This window comes from Papio anubis, chromosome 17, assembly GCF_008728515.1.
Source record: "Papio anubis isolate 15944 chromosome 17, Panubis1.0, whole genome shotgun sequence".
Lineage (NCBI taxonomy): Eukaryota > Metazoa > Chordata > Mammalia > Primates > Cercopithecidae > Papio > Papio anubis.
This window is the reverse complement of record NC_044992.1, coordinates 69,039,962-69,055,046: the sequence shown is the minus strand read 5'-3', so window position 1 is coordinate 69,055,046 and position 15,085 is coordinate 69,039,962. Positions and strand designations below refer to the sequence as shown.

The window sequence follows — 15,085 nt, the reverse complement described above, 5'->3', positions numbered from 1 at the left end:
TTTGTATTTTTAGTAGAGACAGGGTTTTACCATGTTGGCCAGGCTGGTCTCAAACTCCTCACCTTATGATTCACCTGCCTCAGCCTCCCAAAGTGCTGGATTACAGGCGTGAGCCACTGCGCCTGCCCTACCTTTTCTTGCCCACGCTTCTTGTCCACCTGCAGCTGACCCGAACCTGTCCCGAGGCCCAAAGAACTGCACCCCAGGAGCAGAAAAAACATTGTCACTCAGGAGCCTTCTGGGTTTCTGCATTTGAAACATTTATTTCAGGAAATACATTTTCAACACTTTGTCATTTATACAAAAAGAGACAAATTTCTTGGGAGGCACGTAGCAAAAGGCCATTGAGGAACAGAGCCTGATGAAACGAACAATTTCTCAAAGTCTGGTTACAGAGAAGGAAAGTGAAGCGTCTCTAGGCTGGGATGCTGCTGCCCACCCCCCACCCCACCCTGCCACCGAGTGACGCTGAGGCTGGGCAGGCCACATGGCCTGGGCCCTGGCGCTGGCCACTCATTTCCTTCAAAATCTTGGTTTTGGCAAAAACACGGCAAGTTGGCAAGTAAACTGTCCCGCCAATGGGGGTGGTGAGGGGTCCTTCCTCGCTTGGGCAGGGAGGGAGTCAGACATCCAATGCCCAGATTTCCGTGCGCACACACACACACACACTCACACTGACACGCACGCTCCCTCCCGCTGCCCTTCTCCTGGCTGCAAGCAGCCAGCCCGGGGCCTGCAGATGCACCTGGTGATGTGTCTACCCGTGTGGAGTCTCATCAGGCCCCTCTTTCTCCCCAGAGCAAGACAGGGAACAGGAAGCAGGAAGGGACTTTGGTCATCTGTGCCCTGCAAAGGCAGGCCCCACGGGTCCCGTTGTGGGGACGGAGGGTGAGGGGCCGGGCCATGTTGCCATGAAACCTCGCTCTTCAGCTCACTGTGGACTGTGCACCCCTGACGCCCGGTCTCTCCTTCCTAGGGGTTCGTTACCATGGGCCCGGAGGGGAGGGGCCCAGGCATGGGTAGGACAACAGGGTCAGGCTCGCCTGGCCTCCCACCTCCCCAGGTCACAGAGTCAGCAAGGCCTGGGCCAGGAGGGGTGAGTGGCGGGGGTGGCTGGCTGGGTATTAATGTAACCACAGCCCAGTCTTGGGCCAAACCCAGACACTAGACAGACAGACGGACACACACACACACGTGGACACACACACACACTTCCCTCGTCACTTGGGCAGGGCAACCGCCGGGCAGCTCAGGCCACTCTGACCAGCCCAAGCCACTGCCCACACATGCCCCCGCCAGCCTTCCTTCTGGCACCTTCCATGGCTCCCTCCCTCAGCTCCTCCACCAGACTCACTTGCTCGGACCTTTTTAAAACTGGGGGATGAGGGGGTGGGGGTCATCTTTCCTTCCTTTTTATCCTCAATCACATCCCAGCGCATCAGCAGCACCTGCAGCCCTGTGGGAGGGGTGGCATGAGAGGGGGATGGCAGGGAGATGAAGACGCCTCCCTCATTCCAGCCTGTCTCCGCAGAGCCGCCTGCGGATGGCTGAGATAAAGGCACTTTCTGCTCCAGGACGGGCGGCTGCCACGGGGCTTGGAGTGGCTGGGCAGCTGGTGGCAGGGGACCCTGGGATTTTCTACCCTTAGGAGCAGGGCAGGGGTGGGGGCTGAGTGACGGCCACGCCACGTGGTGGGCGGGGGTCCAGGTGCCCCCGATGGGCTCCATTCTCCCCTGGGCTCTGACACACTCCAGGGGACGGGGCCGACGGGGATGGAGGGGAGCATGCAGCCCACCCAGCCTCTCGGCACGTGCGAGGCCTGGCCCCAACCCCGAGGCCCCCGGCACTGAGAAGCCCACACGGACGGATGATCTGCACAGCGAAGCTGCTCTTCTGAGCCCTCGGGGAGCCAGGCCTGGGGACGGAGGGTCACGTCAATTCAGTGGGTGCTCTCACCCCTGCTTCTGGCTCGAGCGCAGCCTCCCCACAACCTTGGGGAAGCTGCGGGCTCATCACTGACTCACTCAGAGGGAGGCCCCTTCCCTTGTTTCCTGGCAGCATGTCGAAGGGGTGGGGAATGATGACAAATGGAGAAAATCATATAAAATAAAATGGGGCAGTGGGAGGGCCTGGGGGGGACGGAAAAGACTTGGGGGCAGGATCCCGGGGGTGGGCAAGGCGGCGTCTACATCTCCGGGGCTTCTGGCTCCTTCTCCTCCACGCCGTTGGCCATGGCACTGCTGCCCTCATTGAGGCGCTTCACGCGGTAGGCCTCGAAGTGGATGCTGCTGGTGATATCCTTGATGTTCTGCATGTGTGTCCTGGTCAGGGGGCAGGCGGGTCAGTGAGGTGGGGGGCGGGGGCAGCGGGGCAGAGCCCCTGCTTAGCCTGCCTCAGACTCAGGCCCGCCTGACCCCCTGCCACTCCCCATCCCCACTGCTTGGCTCCCCATGGGGTCCCCCAGGCCCACCACGTTGGACCAGAACTGGTACACGTTTGGGGGGAAGGGTCAGTCCCCCTGGTAAGCCCAGACTCGGTGAGGACACACATATTCCAATGCATGTGTCTCCCTCTGGGTCCACCCTGTGGTTGGTCCAGGGCCCAGGGACAGTGCACAGACTCAGAGGGACAGGGCTGGAGCGTTCTTGCTCCAGGCCGGTGTCCAGGGTGCTGGCAGGGAGGAGGCAGTGGGTGACAGCCGGCCTCCAGGGCTATGGCCTGTGGCAGGCAGGTGGCCTGGGGCAAAGGGCTGAGTTGCCCTTGTCCCCAGGAGAAAAAAAGTCCTGAACTCAGATTTTCATTCCTCTGCAGCTCAGGAGGAATATTTTGGAGGGAAGTTGGAAAGCCCAGTCTCCCCACGATGGCAGAACGGCTCCCGGCATCCCTCCACCTCTGTCCTTGCCAACCTGGAGGCCCCTCCTCTTGATAACATTCCCATCATTTGTGCCACCTGCTTGCTGAGGAAGAACTGAGGAGCCCCTGGCAGTCCGGCAGGAGGCCCCCAACCCCGTTCACCTGCCCAGGCCAGGGCTCACACTCCAGGGACCACCCACCTGGCACCCTCTCTCACGGGGCTTCCCCTCCTTGCCTGGACGCAAGGGAGCCAAGAAGCCTCAGCCAGGTGAAAGGGGTAGGGGTCAGAGGCCACTGGGGTCGGAGCTGGAGACATCCCATGCTGCCGACGGGGCCTACACATGAGGCCTCACTGGACCCTTAGTGGTCACCGGGCAGCTCTAACGGGCCGGCCACAGTGGATTAAAGCTCAGCCTTCCAATCCAGCCAACTTTGCGGGGATTAAAAAAGACCTTCACTGCTTGCTTCATTTCCCAGTGGGTTTTCTTTTTAGAAGACGGGCTTCCAAGATCTTCCCAAGGACAGGGCAGGCAGGTGGCAGGGCGTGCCCACTCTGCCCAGGGCTTCAGCCCCACACCCTCTGCCCCCACCTGCTGTAGGGCCTCTTAGGGATGAGCCGTCAGCCCCACCCAAGCCCGCTGTCCCTCACCTGATGAGAAGGTCCCGCAGGTAGGCGAACTCACAGTGTGTGGTGTTTTCAACTAGGAGAGGAGACAGGAGGGGCTTTAATGTCCTGGTGGAGAAGCTCTGCCCGGACCCCGCCTCTCTCCCCCTGCCCAGCAATGCTAGTGCCAAGAGCAGAGCCCGAGGGCCGCCCCAAGGGCAGGAAGGCAGGGGAACCGCCTGCTCTGCGGCTGAGTACAGGACACCTGGCACTGCTCTCAGTCTGGGGGATACTGGGGTGACCAGTATCAGCTCCTGCTCCTGGACAGCTCAGCTCCTGCCCTCCAGAAAGTTCCTGGCTAATGGGAGATGGCACAGTGACCAGGCCAAATAGGAGCATGGGAGGAAGCCACAGTGGAGAAGCCAGGGCGCCGGTTCCCTGCACCACTGGGGTGACCAGGGAGAGCAGGACGTCCCAGCAGAGGCCTGAAGACAGGAAGGGGGCTGGGCTGCTGGGAATGGGATGAGGCAAGAATCAGAGCTGGGATCTTAAAGAAAACCTGCGGCCCACAGGGTGTTACCTACACAGCCCCGTCCACCTTGCCTGCGCTCAGAGCACACACACACAGGGACAACGCACACAGGGGCTACGTACTGTGGACGACCATTCACAAGCTCAAGAATCAGCAATGCTAAACATTGCTCAGAGACACGTGTACTTCATACAACACACGCAAGCCCAAGCTTGGGACAGTGGCCACTTCTCAGGGACGAGGAAAGACTGGGCAGGAGACCATGGGCGCCCACGAGTGCCCTCGGGCTCGAGCTGGTGGCCATTTCAGAGTGGTCATTTTATTGCTGTGCTTCATTACTCCTATATGAACACACAGTGCCTGGCACGTATAACTGTTACAACAGAAGGCCTTTTAACGAGGAAGACAGTGAACGGCATCACTGGAGGTGCGGAGCCGGGCAGGAAGGCAAATAAAAAGACACCCGGTGCCCTCCCGTGTGATGAATTTCATCTTCACACACCTGCAAGTGTCTCTCATGATTCCTTTGTTATCCCCATTATCTTATGAAAATGGGGCATAGAGGCTGGGTGCTGTGGCTCACGTCTGCAATCTCAGAACTTTGGGAGGCCAAGGCAGATGGATCACAAGGTCAGGAGTTCGAGACCAGCCTGGCCAACATGATGAAACCTCGTCTCTGCTAAAAATACAAAAATTAGCCGGGCCTGGTAGCAGGTGTAATCTCAGCTACTTGGGAGGCTGAGGCAGGAGAATCACTGGAACCCAGGAGGCGGAGGTTGTGGTGAGCCAAGATCACGCCACGGCACTCCAGCCTGGGCAGCAGAGCGAAACTTCGTCTCAAAAAAAAAAAAAGAAAAAAAGAAAAAAAAAGAAAATGGGATGTAGAGGTATAGAGAATGCAAGAACTGTGTCTGTCTGAGTTCCACAGCTCGTAAGGCTGGAGCGGGATTCAGGACCCATACACCTGGCTCCAGGCTGCCCCATCACAGAGCCATATGGCTTTTCCCCAAGTTAAAAATGTCTGGTTTTCACTTGGTAGGCCAGCAGGAAGGGCCGGGGCCTCCACCTTGCCCAGTCCTCAAGTGCTCTCAGTGCTACGCCAGTTGCCTTTGCCTAGACCCTTCCTGCCATGGCCCTGTGTAGAGCGGTGTCCACACTAGAACCTCCTGCAGACTGACCAGCAGCATTCTCATCTAACACTGAGGGGCAGCGAGAGCCGGCAGGAAGAATGGAGCTCTCAGGCTGGAGTTGCAGCGTGTGATTGCTGCTCCCTGGCTTGGGCAAGTTACTCTCATTCCCTCAGTTTCCTCATCCATAAAATGTGGATAATAACGTCACCCACCTCTCAGGGACATGAGGATTAAATGAGTTCACGGTGTGATTAATTACACCCCACATTTCTATTGACAATATTTGGGGTGGTTTCTAAGGATGGCAAAGATACAGCATCTTGTGCTGTTCACCAAGTGGGAGGCAAGAATGAGGCAGAGCCCTTACTAGCCCGGGTGTCAGGTCAGCTAGGAACTCATGGGGCCCCGATGTAAAAACCCATCAGTGTTGAAGGCACATTTCCAGGGTCCTCATATAAGACTGCTGGAATGTGGGCTCCACCACCTCACAACTGTCCTGACAGGTTCCAGGCTGTTCCTCAGCTGGAGCCAGTGGTGGGCAACAATGCACAGGTCGGAGAGGTGCAGGGACCCCAGCCTTGTGCATTTCCTGACAGCTTCCGTCACCAGCCACCTGCAGTACCCAAGGCTGGTCACCAGGGTGCAGCAGAGGCACGCCCATAGCAAAGCAGCCAGCCCATCTCAGGCCCATCCATCCCGAGCTCTCCTAAACCTGTCTTTCATAAAAAGGTTCCTAAACAGCAAGAATTATTTGGGCAGAGAGGAAGAGAGGAACTGCAGGCAGAGGGGCCAAGGGGAGGCAAGCCAGCCTGACATCACAGGCGGATACTGGAAAACACCCAGGCCGCACCCTGCTGGGCAGCTCCTGCGGGGTGGGTGGGGCAGGCTCGGTGGTAGGGGAGCAGGGCAGACAGGGGAAAAGGCCCACGTGCCTCTCCACACCCTCCTCCAGGCATGAACTCCCATCTCGAGGGAGTCTGGTGCAGGGCTGGAGCTGTGGATTCTAGAGCTGCCTCCCGTTCTGGGTCCCTTGGCAGGTTTTCTGTTCACAGCACCTCCTCAACTCTGCAAGGAGGGTGGGTGCGGGGAGCTCTTGGCATGAAGCGAGATAACTCATTGAAGCCAGAGGCACAGGAGCGTTTGATGCCTCCTGATAATTGTCATTATGACCATTTTCTTAGAGCAACAGCTTCCCAAAAAGCTCTCGTGGTCTTCGGGACAGTCTCTCAACTCACTAAAATCTTGGCACACTGCACCCACTTTGTGGATGATGAAAACTGAGGCCCTGGAAGATTAAGAGACTTGTGCTTCCTGCTGTACTGGGCCTTTCAGCCAAGTGCTCTCCAGAACAAAGTGGCTTTTCCTGCTCCATTTCCCTCTGCACCTTCCCCTCTTCCATTCTAATGAGAAAGGAAGCGGCAGAAAGAGGAAAGGGCAGGAAACGTTTGGGCCCATCCCTCCCGGGGTGTCACCACCAAGAGGGTGTTGAATTGTGGCCCCCCACCCGGAGCTCCCATCCATTCAAAGATATGGTCAAGGTCCAGGCCTTGGTACCCATGACTGTGACCTGACTTGGAAAATGTCTTTCTTCAAAGATTCATTAAGGATCTCTAGATGGGATCATCCACTTAGCCTAGGCCCTAAGTCCGAAGGCATCCTTACAACGAGGAGGAAAGAGGCTGGGCTCGGTGGCTCACGCCTGTAATCCCAGCACTTTGGGAGGCCAAAGTAGGCAGATCACCTGAGGTCAGGAGTTTAAGACCATCCTGGCCAACATAGTGAAACCCTGTCTCTACTAAAAATATAAAAATTAAGTCAGGTGTGGTGGTGCATGCCTGTAATCCCAGATACTCGGGAGACTGAGGCAGGAGAATTACTTGAACCCAGGAGGCAGAGGCTGCAGTGAGCTGAGACTGCACCACTGCACTCCAGCCTGGGTGACAGAGTGAGACCCTGTCTCAAAAAAAAAAAAAAAGGAGGAGGAGGGACGGGACAGAGACACAGGGAAGAAGGCCCTGTGGCCGGGCGCGGTGGCTCACGCCTGTAATCCCAGCACTTTGGGAGGCCGAGATGGGTGGATCACGAGGTCAGGAGATCGAGACCATCCTGACTAACATGGTGAAACCCCGTCTCTACTAAAAATACAAAAAAAAATTAGCCGGGCACGGTGGCGGGTGCCTGTAGTCCCAGCCACACGGGAGGCTGAGGCAGGAGAATGGCGTGAACCCGGGAGGCGGAGCTTGCAGTGAGTGGAGATTGCGCCACTGCACTCCAGCCTGGGAGACAGAGCGAGACTCCGTCTCAAAAAAAAAAAAAAAAAAAAAAAAAAAAGAAGGCCCTGTGACAATGGGGCAGAGATTAGCGCATGTAATGCCTTTACAAGACAGCCAGGAGTGCTGGGAGCCCTCAGAAAGAAGGCGGCATGGAAGAGGCTGGGCCTCGGGGCCTCAGAAGGAAACAGCCCCTGATTTTGGACCTCTGGCCTCGGGAACTGTGAAAATACATTTGTGTTGTTTCAAGCCCCCTCATTTGTGCTAATTGGTTACAACAGCCACGAGAGACTAAGGTGTGAGGGTCCCAGGAACTTCAGCAGGGTGAGGGTCCGAGGGTCCATCTGGCTCACAGAGCTACGGCCCACCCCTTTTCTAGGCCCGGAGAAGTTGGGCGATTTGTCCAGGGCCACACAGGTGCCCGTGAAAGAGCCTGCACCAGGACCCAGAACTTGGCAGCCCCTATCCCAGCTCCTGTCTCCCCGAATCCTTCCCTGCCCGGGGAGAGATCCGGGGTGGAGGCACCTGCACAGGCCACTTGCCCTCTCACTTCCCAAGGGTTGAGTGGAGACAAGGAGACCCCTCTCTCTGGGTGGGGCAATGCAGTGGTTGAGGTTCCACTCGTCCCCGGCTCAGGCGTGGCCCACAGGGCTCTGGGCCAGCAGAGGAGACTGTTTCCCATCTGTCTGCAGCCCTGGCGCCCGCGGCAAGTACCTTCGATGGTGCCCCACTTGGTCTTCCTCCCGAGGATCCTCTTGCCGTTGACCTGGTACTCGTGGTCACTGCCCACCACAGCAAACGGGATCATCTCCTGGGGAACGGGCGGACGGCGCTGGTTACACATGTGCGGGAAGGCCATTCCCTTTCCTGGGCCCCTGGGAGGAGCTGCCTTGAGTCTGAGGTCCCCCAAAAACGAGAGCCTCAGCCTGAGAGCACCAGGTACAGACACCCGGGCTCAGTGCTCTCTGGCCCCAAGAATATCATCTCATGGCTTAAGGTCCCCCAAACCTCCCCCCACCACACCTTTCAGCAGGAACTGGGGTTCCCCCGGGAAGAACATCCCAGTGGATCCACTCACCCGGAACTTCTCGTTCACCAGCCGGTCCTCCGAGTCCTCGTCAAACTCCTTCTGGGGGTACACATCGATGCCGTTGGACAGCAGGTCTGCGGTGATCTGGGATAGAGGGAGAGAGTTGGGCACATCCCTGTGGCGAGCTCTGCCCGCTCCCCCCGGTGTTTGCCGCCACATGACCTCCACACTGAGCTGCCCCAGGCTCAGGGTCAAGGGCAGGCTCTGGGGGTCTGTGACCCCAATCACCTCCAACTCTTGTGCCTCCCGGGGGGAGCAGGGGCAGCTGCAGGTACACCTGCTGCCCTGAGCAAAGCTGCAGCTCCCCAGGGGCTTTCGGTCATCCTCCTGAGCACCTCCCACCTCTCTTCTCCTGCTCATCACACCCCCAAGAAAGTACTCAGGGTCAGCGAGACCTCCCCTCCTGAAACCCTTCCTAAAAAACCCTCGTCACTGCCCCCAGTTCCAGCAGGGGCCCCTCCTGCACCCCAGCCAGCCCCCGCCTGCAGTAACCTCTCAGCTCTGAGGCAGCCCGACACGGGTATGTGCAGCAGAAACATCCCGCTGAATGGCCGCTCGCCTGCCCAGGCACAGACCACAGCCCACGTGCAACTTCTGGCAGACACACCCACTTTGTGTGGACTGTCTTCCCGTGCACATGCTGGGAAGGTCCCTGACGCTGGGTCCCCAGGATGGAGTAGGTTACAGGCCCCACCCACACCCACTGAGGCAGCCGCTGTGCCCAGGCACCTTTGTTTCAGTTTTAAAGGTTCCCCAGGTGGCTCCAATGTGTTGTCCTGTCCGGAGGAAGAGACCCAGGGCTCGCCCTCTTGCTTGGATGCCCCTTCCCACCCCACAGCAGGGGCCGCGGACGGTGGCGGAGAAGAAGGCAGCAGAAACCATCCCTCTTTTTTTTTGTTTTTTTTTTGAGATGGAGTTTCACTCTGTTGCCCAGGCTGGAGTGCAGTGGCGCAATTTTGGTTCACTGCAGCCTCCGCGCCCTGGGTTCAAGCAATTGTCCTGTCTCAGCCTCCCGAGTAGCTGGGATTACAGGCGCCCACCACCACACCCGGCTAATATTTTTGTATTTTTAGTAGAGACGGAGTTTCACCATGTTGGCCAGGATGGTCTCAAACTCCTGACCTCAAGTGATCTGCCCGCCTTGGTCTCCCAAGGTGCTGGGATTACAGGCGTGAGCCACCGCGCCTGGCCCAACTTCTCTTCCATCTAATAAAAACCAGGCAGGGCCGGGTGAGGGGGCTCATGCCTGTAATCCCAGCACTTTGGGAGGCTGAGGCAGGAGGATCCCTTGAGCCCAAGTGTTAGAGACCAGCCTGGGCAACATGGCAAAACCTCATCTCTACTAAAAATACAAAAATTAGCCAGGCGTGGTGGTATGCATCTGTAATTCCAGCTACTCAGATGACTGAGCCTGGGAGGTGGAAGCTGCAGTGAGCCATGACTGCACCACTGCACTGCAAACTTGGCAACCGAGCGAGATCCTTTCTCAAAAAAAAAAAAAAAGACAAAAAACAAGGTGGGCCATGTCTCATGGCCCCTCCTCGGCCTCACTCCCTGAAAGAGAGAGTCACCATCCGCCTGGTCCAGGTCTTCTCCAAAACCCCCCTCAGAGAATCTGCTGGAGAATGGGCTCTCCCCCAAAGCTGCTTTTGAGATATGGGGGAGCCGGAGAGGCCATCTCAGGGATGGCTCCCAGCAGCCACCCAGGCCAGGGACCACCAGGCCAGCCACCCGCTGGGAGAGTGACCGGCGGTTCAGTCTCCCCGACCATGTGACTCCTCTAGACTGGGTGGCCCCTGCCAGGCCTGCAGCATCTCCAGGCTGTGCAGAAGGGCTGGGGTGGGTGGAGACGGAACCCTACCCGCTGTTTGAAGTGGACCCTCTCCTCCAGGGTGAGTGTGTCGGCCTTGGCGATGACAGGGACGATGTTGACCACCTTGCTCAGGCGTTTCATAAACTCGATGTCCAGGGGCCTGAGGCTGAAGCAGAAGGATGTGCGTGAGGCTCATCTGGGGGAGCGAAGGGGGGCCACCCACCTCCAAGCAGATGTCGATGCTCTCAGGTGCTGGCTCAGGGCTCACGGGGGTCCCTGCTGGCAAGGACAGGGCCCCAGGCTGAGTTGGCCACACTGTGAGTGTGGGGCAGAGGAAGGACAAGGGTGTGTCCCAGACACAGGTGACGCCACTGTGCAGGGCAGGCAGGCCAGGGCCAGCTCCAAGCACCCTCGTCCATGCGTTCTGGAGTCACAACCACACACCCACGTGTCCACACAGAGGGGCTGCCATTGGCTCAGCAGCCGTCTTGCTGTGGGGCTTTGGCTGGGAGGGGAGAGGCCAAAGAAACAGAAGCTAGCACTAGTGTGCGGTGCCCCTGCACCAGGCAGGCTGCTCCCCCTGCACCAGGCGGGCTGCTCCCCCTGCACCGGGCGGGCTCCTCCCCCTGCACCAGGCAGGCTGCTCCCCTTGCCTGCTTGGCCCCAGTGAGCCTGGGGTCTGATGTGGGGAAAGCTGTGGGCGGCAGGGGCTGGCAGGGCCCTGGAACTGGAGCACTGTCTTCCCCAGGTCTGGAGCAGAGCTTTTCCCACAGTGAGAATAAGTTGGTCACAGACATGGCTGCGGAGAATCCGGCTCCGGGCAGAAGTTTAAGCAGAGATGGCCAAGGGCCGCCCCTGCCTCATGGGACTGGGCACCTCGGGCGGGACCAGGCAACATGTCCAGCTGGGGTCCCAGCCAAAGGGTCAGTGCTGGGGAGTGGCAGAAGTGCCAGAGACTGCCCGCCATCCTCGGCTTGCCCAGCTGGCATCAGGAGGGGCTTCTGCCTCCTGCCATCAGCCTCAGCTGAGGCAAAGCTTGGAGCAGCTGGAACAGCTACCACGGGACCCCAGATGAGCCGTTCTGCCCTGGGAGGGCAGATGATCAATTCAGGAGAGGCCCGTGGGCAGCGAGCTGGCCCTGCCCCTGAATGGACTTCTGCCGGCCCACAGCGGATGATCCAGAGGGTGGGCTCGAAAACTCGGGCTTGGGTTTTCCCACAGACTCTGGTCGAGGCTTGCTGCCCACCAGCCAGGCTCCTTCCTGCACCTGCTGCCCACAGAGTATGGATTTCCCCAAACCCCTGGACTTCCTCCACCCAGGGACGTGTGTCTGGGCCAGCAGGTGTGAAGGACCTTCTCCACCCACCCACGCCAACAAGCCACCCACAGCTGCCTCCACCAGCCCCTCCTGCTGGCCTTGGGTCCACCTCCTCCCAGCCCTGGCTCAGGGTGGGCCACAGGTGTCTGGCGGGGGGTGCACAGCGAGCCGAGGACAGAGGGTCTGTGAGGCCACAAAGGGTCCGCCTGCCAAGGCACACACAGCCTCCCGCCCTTGCAGACCTCTGGGGGCGACGTCAGGTGCGGACAGAGCCGGCAGGAAGAAAGGGCTCTCGCCAAGGCCAACAGCAGCCCCCGCCCAGCCCTGGAAGGGGCCAGCACTGATCTCTGTGCTTCCCGCCTAAGAACTCGCCAAACCCACCGAGGGGTCCCATGAGGCAGGGCCCAGACGAGAAGGTCAGGTCACCGCTAAGGGTGCTAGGCTGGGGGCTCCCACTCCACCTGCCAGAGCCTGGCCTGAGAAGGCAGGACACAGACCACCAGGCTCCAAAACAGCCCAGGGCCTGCCTGACCCTCAGCTCCCCAAGACACAGCTGAAGGGTGGGGACTGGGCAGGACGCTGTGTAGGGATCAGAGTGAGGCTTTGGAGGTTCAGACACGGCACACCCCCAACTTCACAGCTGGTGGCCACGGCCCCCGACTCGGCCCCTCTGTGCCCAGCAACAGGGCAGACAGCACTGTCGGGGAGCCCCAGGGAACAGAGGGAACCCAGGACACCCGGCATGAGGACGCCGACACTGCAGGGACGTACGAATGGCCGGTGGCGGGGATGAAGTAGAGGCAGCAGTGGACGCGGGTGTCCGGGATGCGCTTCTTGCGGTTGATGTTGACCTCCTCCTGCAGGTATTTCTCGTACTGATCATTGATGAACTTCATGATGGGTTGCCAGCTGCGTGGGGGATGGGGGACGAGTCAGCGGGCACATGGGACGCCTCCCCAAGCAGGTTACCCATTCCCAGGACTCAGAGCCCAACACCCCACCTGCCAATGCACGCCCTGGGAGGTCTGGCTTGCTGAGCAGAGAGGCCACAGCCTTATCCTCGACCTCCCAAACCAGCCTCCCCAGGCTGGCCTCAGGAGGTGAGTTGGGGACAGCAAGATTCCCCAGGTAATTCTGCTTTGGTCCAGAATTTTCAGACCCCTAGACATGCGACTTTAGCAGCACGTCAGGTCCCAGGAGGTGGGTCCTGCAACCCCGTGGGCTGGGGAGCCCCAAGGGCTGACTCTGGGTGGGGTCCAGGGAGCCCCGAAGCCCCTGCTAGTGCTTCTCCCCCTGGAGGGGCCTCACCAGTTCTCGTTGTTGATGTGGTCCCCGAACCCTGGTGTGTCAATCACCGTCAGCTTCATTCGGACACCTTTCTCCTCAATATCTGCACCGAGCCACGTGCACAGAGTCAGAGGGGAGATGGAGGACCCTCACAGACACCCCACGCCTGACTGACCCAGGGGCAACCCCAGGTAGGCAGCAATGACAACCAAGGAGACACTGGGAAATTAATAGCCTTCCTCAGCCAGCTAGGGCACAGGCCGGTGACGGTGCCCCTGGGCATCCCTCACCCATGACTTTTGGTGGAAAACTCAGTTGTCTGCAGGGAGCTCAGTGTGATGGGGCCCACAGGGGTCCGCGATGCTGACCCCTCACGGCCAGAGCCCCAGACTCAACATGCCGGGGATGGTGGGCACAGCGAGTCCCTGTCTTGGGGACCTGGGATTGCCTGACTCGGGCACCCTCACACACCCTTCCTGTGCTCCAGGAAGGCAGGGGCGTCCGGCACCCCCAGCCCGCCCCCGGCCACTGACCATGTGTAATGGACTTGACCCCCACCCCTGTGCTTTAGGAAGGCAGGGGCATCCCGCACCCCCAGCCCACCCCCGGCCATTGACCATGTGTAATGGACTTGACCCCCACCCCTGTGCTCCAGGAAGTCAGGGGCGTCCCGCACCCCCAGCCCGCCCCGGCCACTGACCGTGCGTGATGGACTTGATCTCGATGGTCTTCGGGATGCGCTCCTCCGAGGGGGGCTGCACTGACTTCCGGCTGATTTTGGATTTGAAGAGGGTGTTGATTAAGGTGGATTTACCCAAGCCGCTCTGCCCTGGGGACAGGATGCGAGGCCGGTCAGGGGTCTCTCCAGAGAGGCCAGCACGGTCTGCACGTGGGGCCCCTCCCACCCAGGCACGAGGCTCCCCAGCCTGAGATTCAGCAGTGTCTGGGCTACCGCCCGGCAATACCCCTGCCAAGCAGCACCCGCGGACTTCACCCTCGAGCCGGGTGTCCAGTGACTGTGTAAACCCACACAGCCGGGCTCTGGTGCCAGCACAACCCAGGCCACAGTCCTCTCCTGAGGTGAGCCAGGCCTGGGAGAGGAGGCATCTCTTGTGCCCCTTGTGCTTTCTGGGCAGGAGGTCTCCTGGTGGCTCAGATGTTAGACAGGACAGAGGCCAGGCTCGCGGAGGAACCTAGGGCTGCCTGGGGTGCACCCTGACTGGTTGGGGACTGGGCAAGTCATCTGACCTCACCATGCCTCAGTTTCCTGATCTGCAAAATGGGATAAACAATCCTTTCCCCCGCGGAGCTGGTGTGAGCATCAGGCAGGCTCACGCACGTCCCATGGGATCTGTGGGGCCATGTGCAGGGTGGTGGCACTCGAGGGACAGTGCCTGTGTGTGCGGACAGCCAGTCCACAGGTGACTGAGACAAACAAGGATGAGGAAGTGGCATTCACAGGCAACACAACACACACAGCTCACACACACACTACACAACACACACACACAATTCACACACACACGCACACACAATTCACACACACACGCACACACAATTCACACACACAACTCACAACACAAACACAACTCACCTCAAACATACCTCTCACACACAACTTTCACAACACACACGAACTCACACATAACACACACACACCCCCGTCCAGACTCGGAGCCCCATTGCTTTACCTGGCACAGAGCTGCCTTGGGTTACACTAGCAAGCACAAAAAAAAAAACGCCCTAGGCCGGGTGCGGTGGCTCACGCCTATAGTCCCAGCACTTTGGGAGGCCGAGGCAGGAGGATTTCTTGAGCCTAGGAGTTCAAGACCAGCCTGGGCAACACAGTGAGACCCTGTCTCTACATCAAAATGTTAACAATTAGCTAGGTGTAGTGGTGAGCACCTATAGTGCCAGCTACAGAGAAGGCTGAAGTGGGAGAATTGCTTGAGCCTAGGAGTGCAGGGCTGCAGTGAGCTAGGATCATTGCCACTCCAGAGTGACAGAGTGAGACCCTGTCTCCTGGGCATGGTGGTGCATGCTTGAGGCATGAGAATCACTTGAACCTGGGAGGTGGAGGTTGCCGTGAGCCAAGATCATGCCACTGCACTCCAGCCTGGGCAACAGTGAGACCCTGTCTCAAAAAAACAAAACACAAAAAACCCTAAATTACATCGATGTTCTGACT

At 59.0% G+C, this 15,085-nt stretch overlaps 1 protein-coding gene and 1 pseudogene across 14 annotated transcripts in view; both read right to left on the bottom strand.

The window, feature by feature from the left end:
* Nucleotides 1-239: 239 nt before the first annotated feature.
* The window catches only part of SEPTIN9 (septin 9), a 211,500-nt gene continuing 196,654 nt past the window's right edge, over nucleotides 240-15,085 (bottom strand). For 12 of the 13 annotated variants that reach the window (XM_003913501.3, XM_021928040.2, XM_031657809.1 and 9 more), the window contains 8 exons: nucleotides 13,598-13,726; nucleotides 12,919-13,000; nucleotides 12,382-12,519; nucleotides 10,341-10,458; nucleotides 8,468-8,563; nucleotides 8,104-8,200; nucleotides 3,503-3,554; nucleotides 240-2,321 (listed from right to left, as the gene is read on the bottom strand). In XM_003913501.3, coding sequence (XP_003913550.1) covers nucleotides 2,186-2,321; nucleotides 3,503-3,554; nucleotides 8,104-8,200; nucleotides 8,468-8,563; nucleotides 10,341-10,458; nucleotides 12,382-12,519; nucleotides 12,919-13,000; nucleotides 13,598-13,726 — 848 coding nt within the window. In that variant the 3' untranslated portion in view covers nucleotides 240-2,185. The remainder of the gene's footprint in view (nucleotides 2,322-3,502; nucleotides 3,555-8,103; nucleotides 8,201-8,467; nucleotides 8,564-10,340; nucleotides 10,459-12,381; nucleotides 12,520-12,918; nucleotides 13,001-13,597; nucleotides 13,727-15,085) is intronic. The other variant, XM_003913502.5, reaches the window with a different exon arrangement.
* Nucleotides 244-1,939, bottom strand: LOC108582715 (annotated as a pseudogene). Its single transcript, XR_001896537.2, has one exon. The product of XR_001896537.2 is annotated as an uncharacterized LOC108582715 (transcript).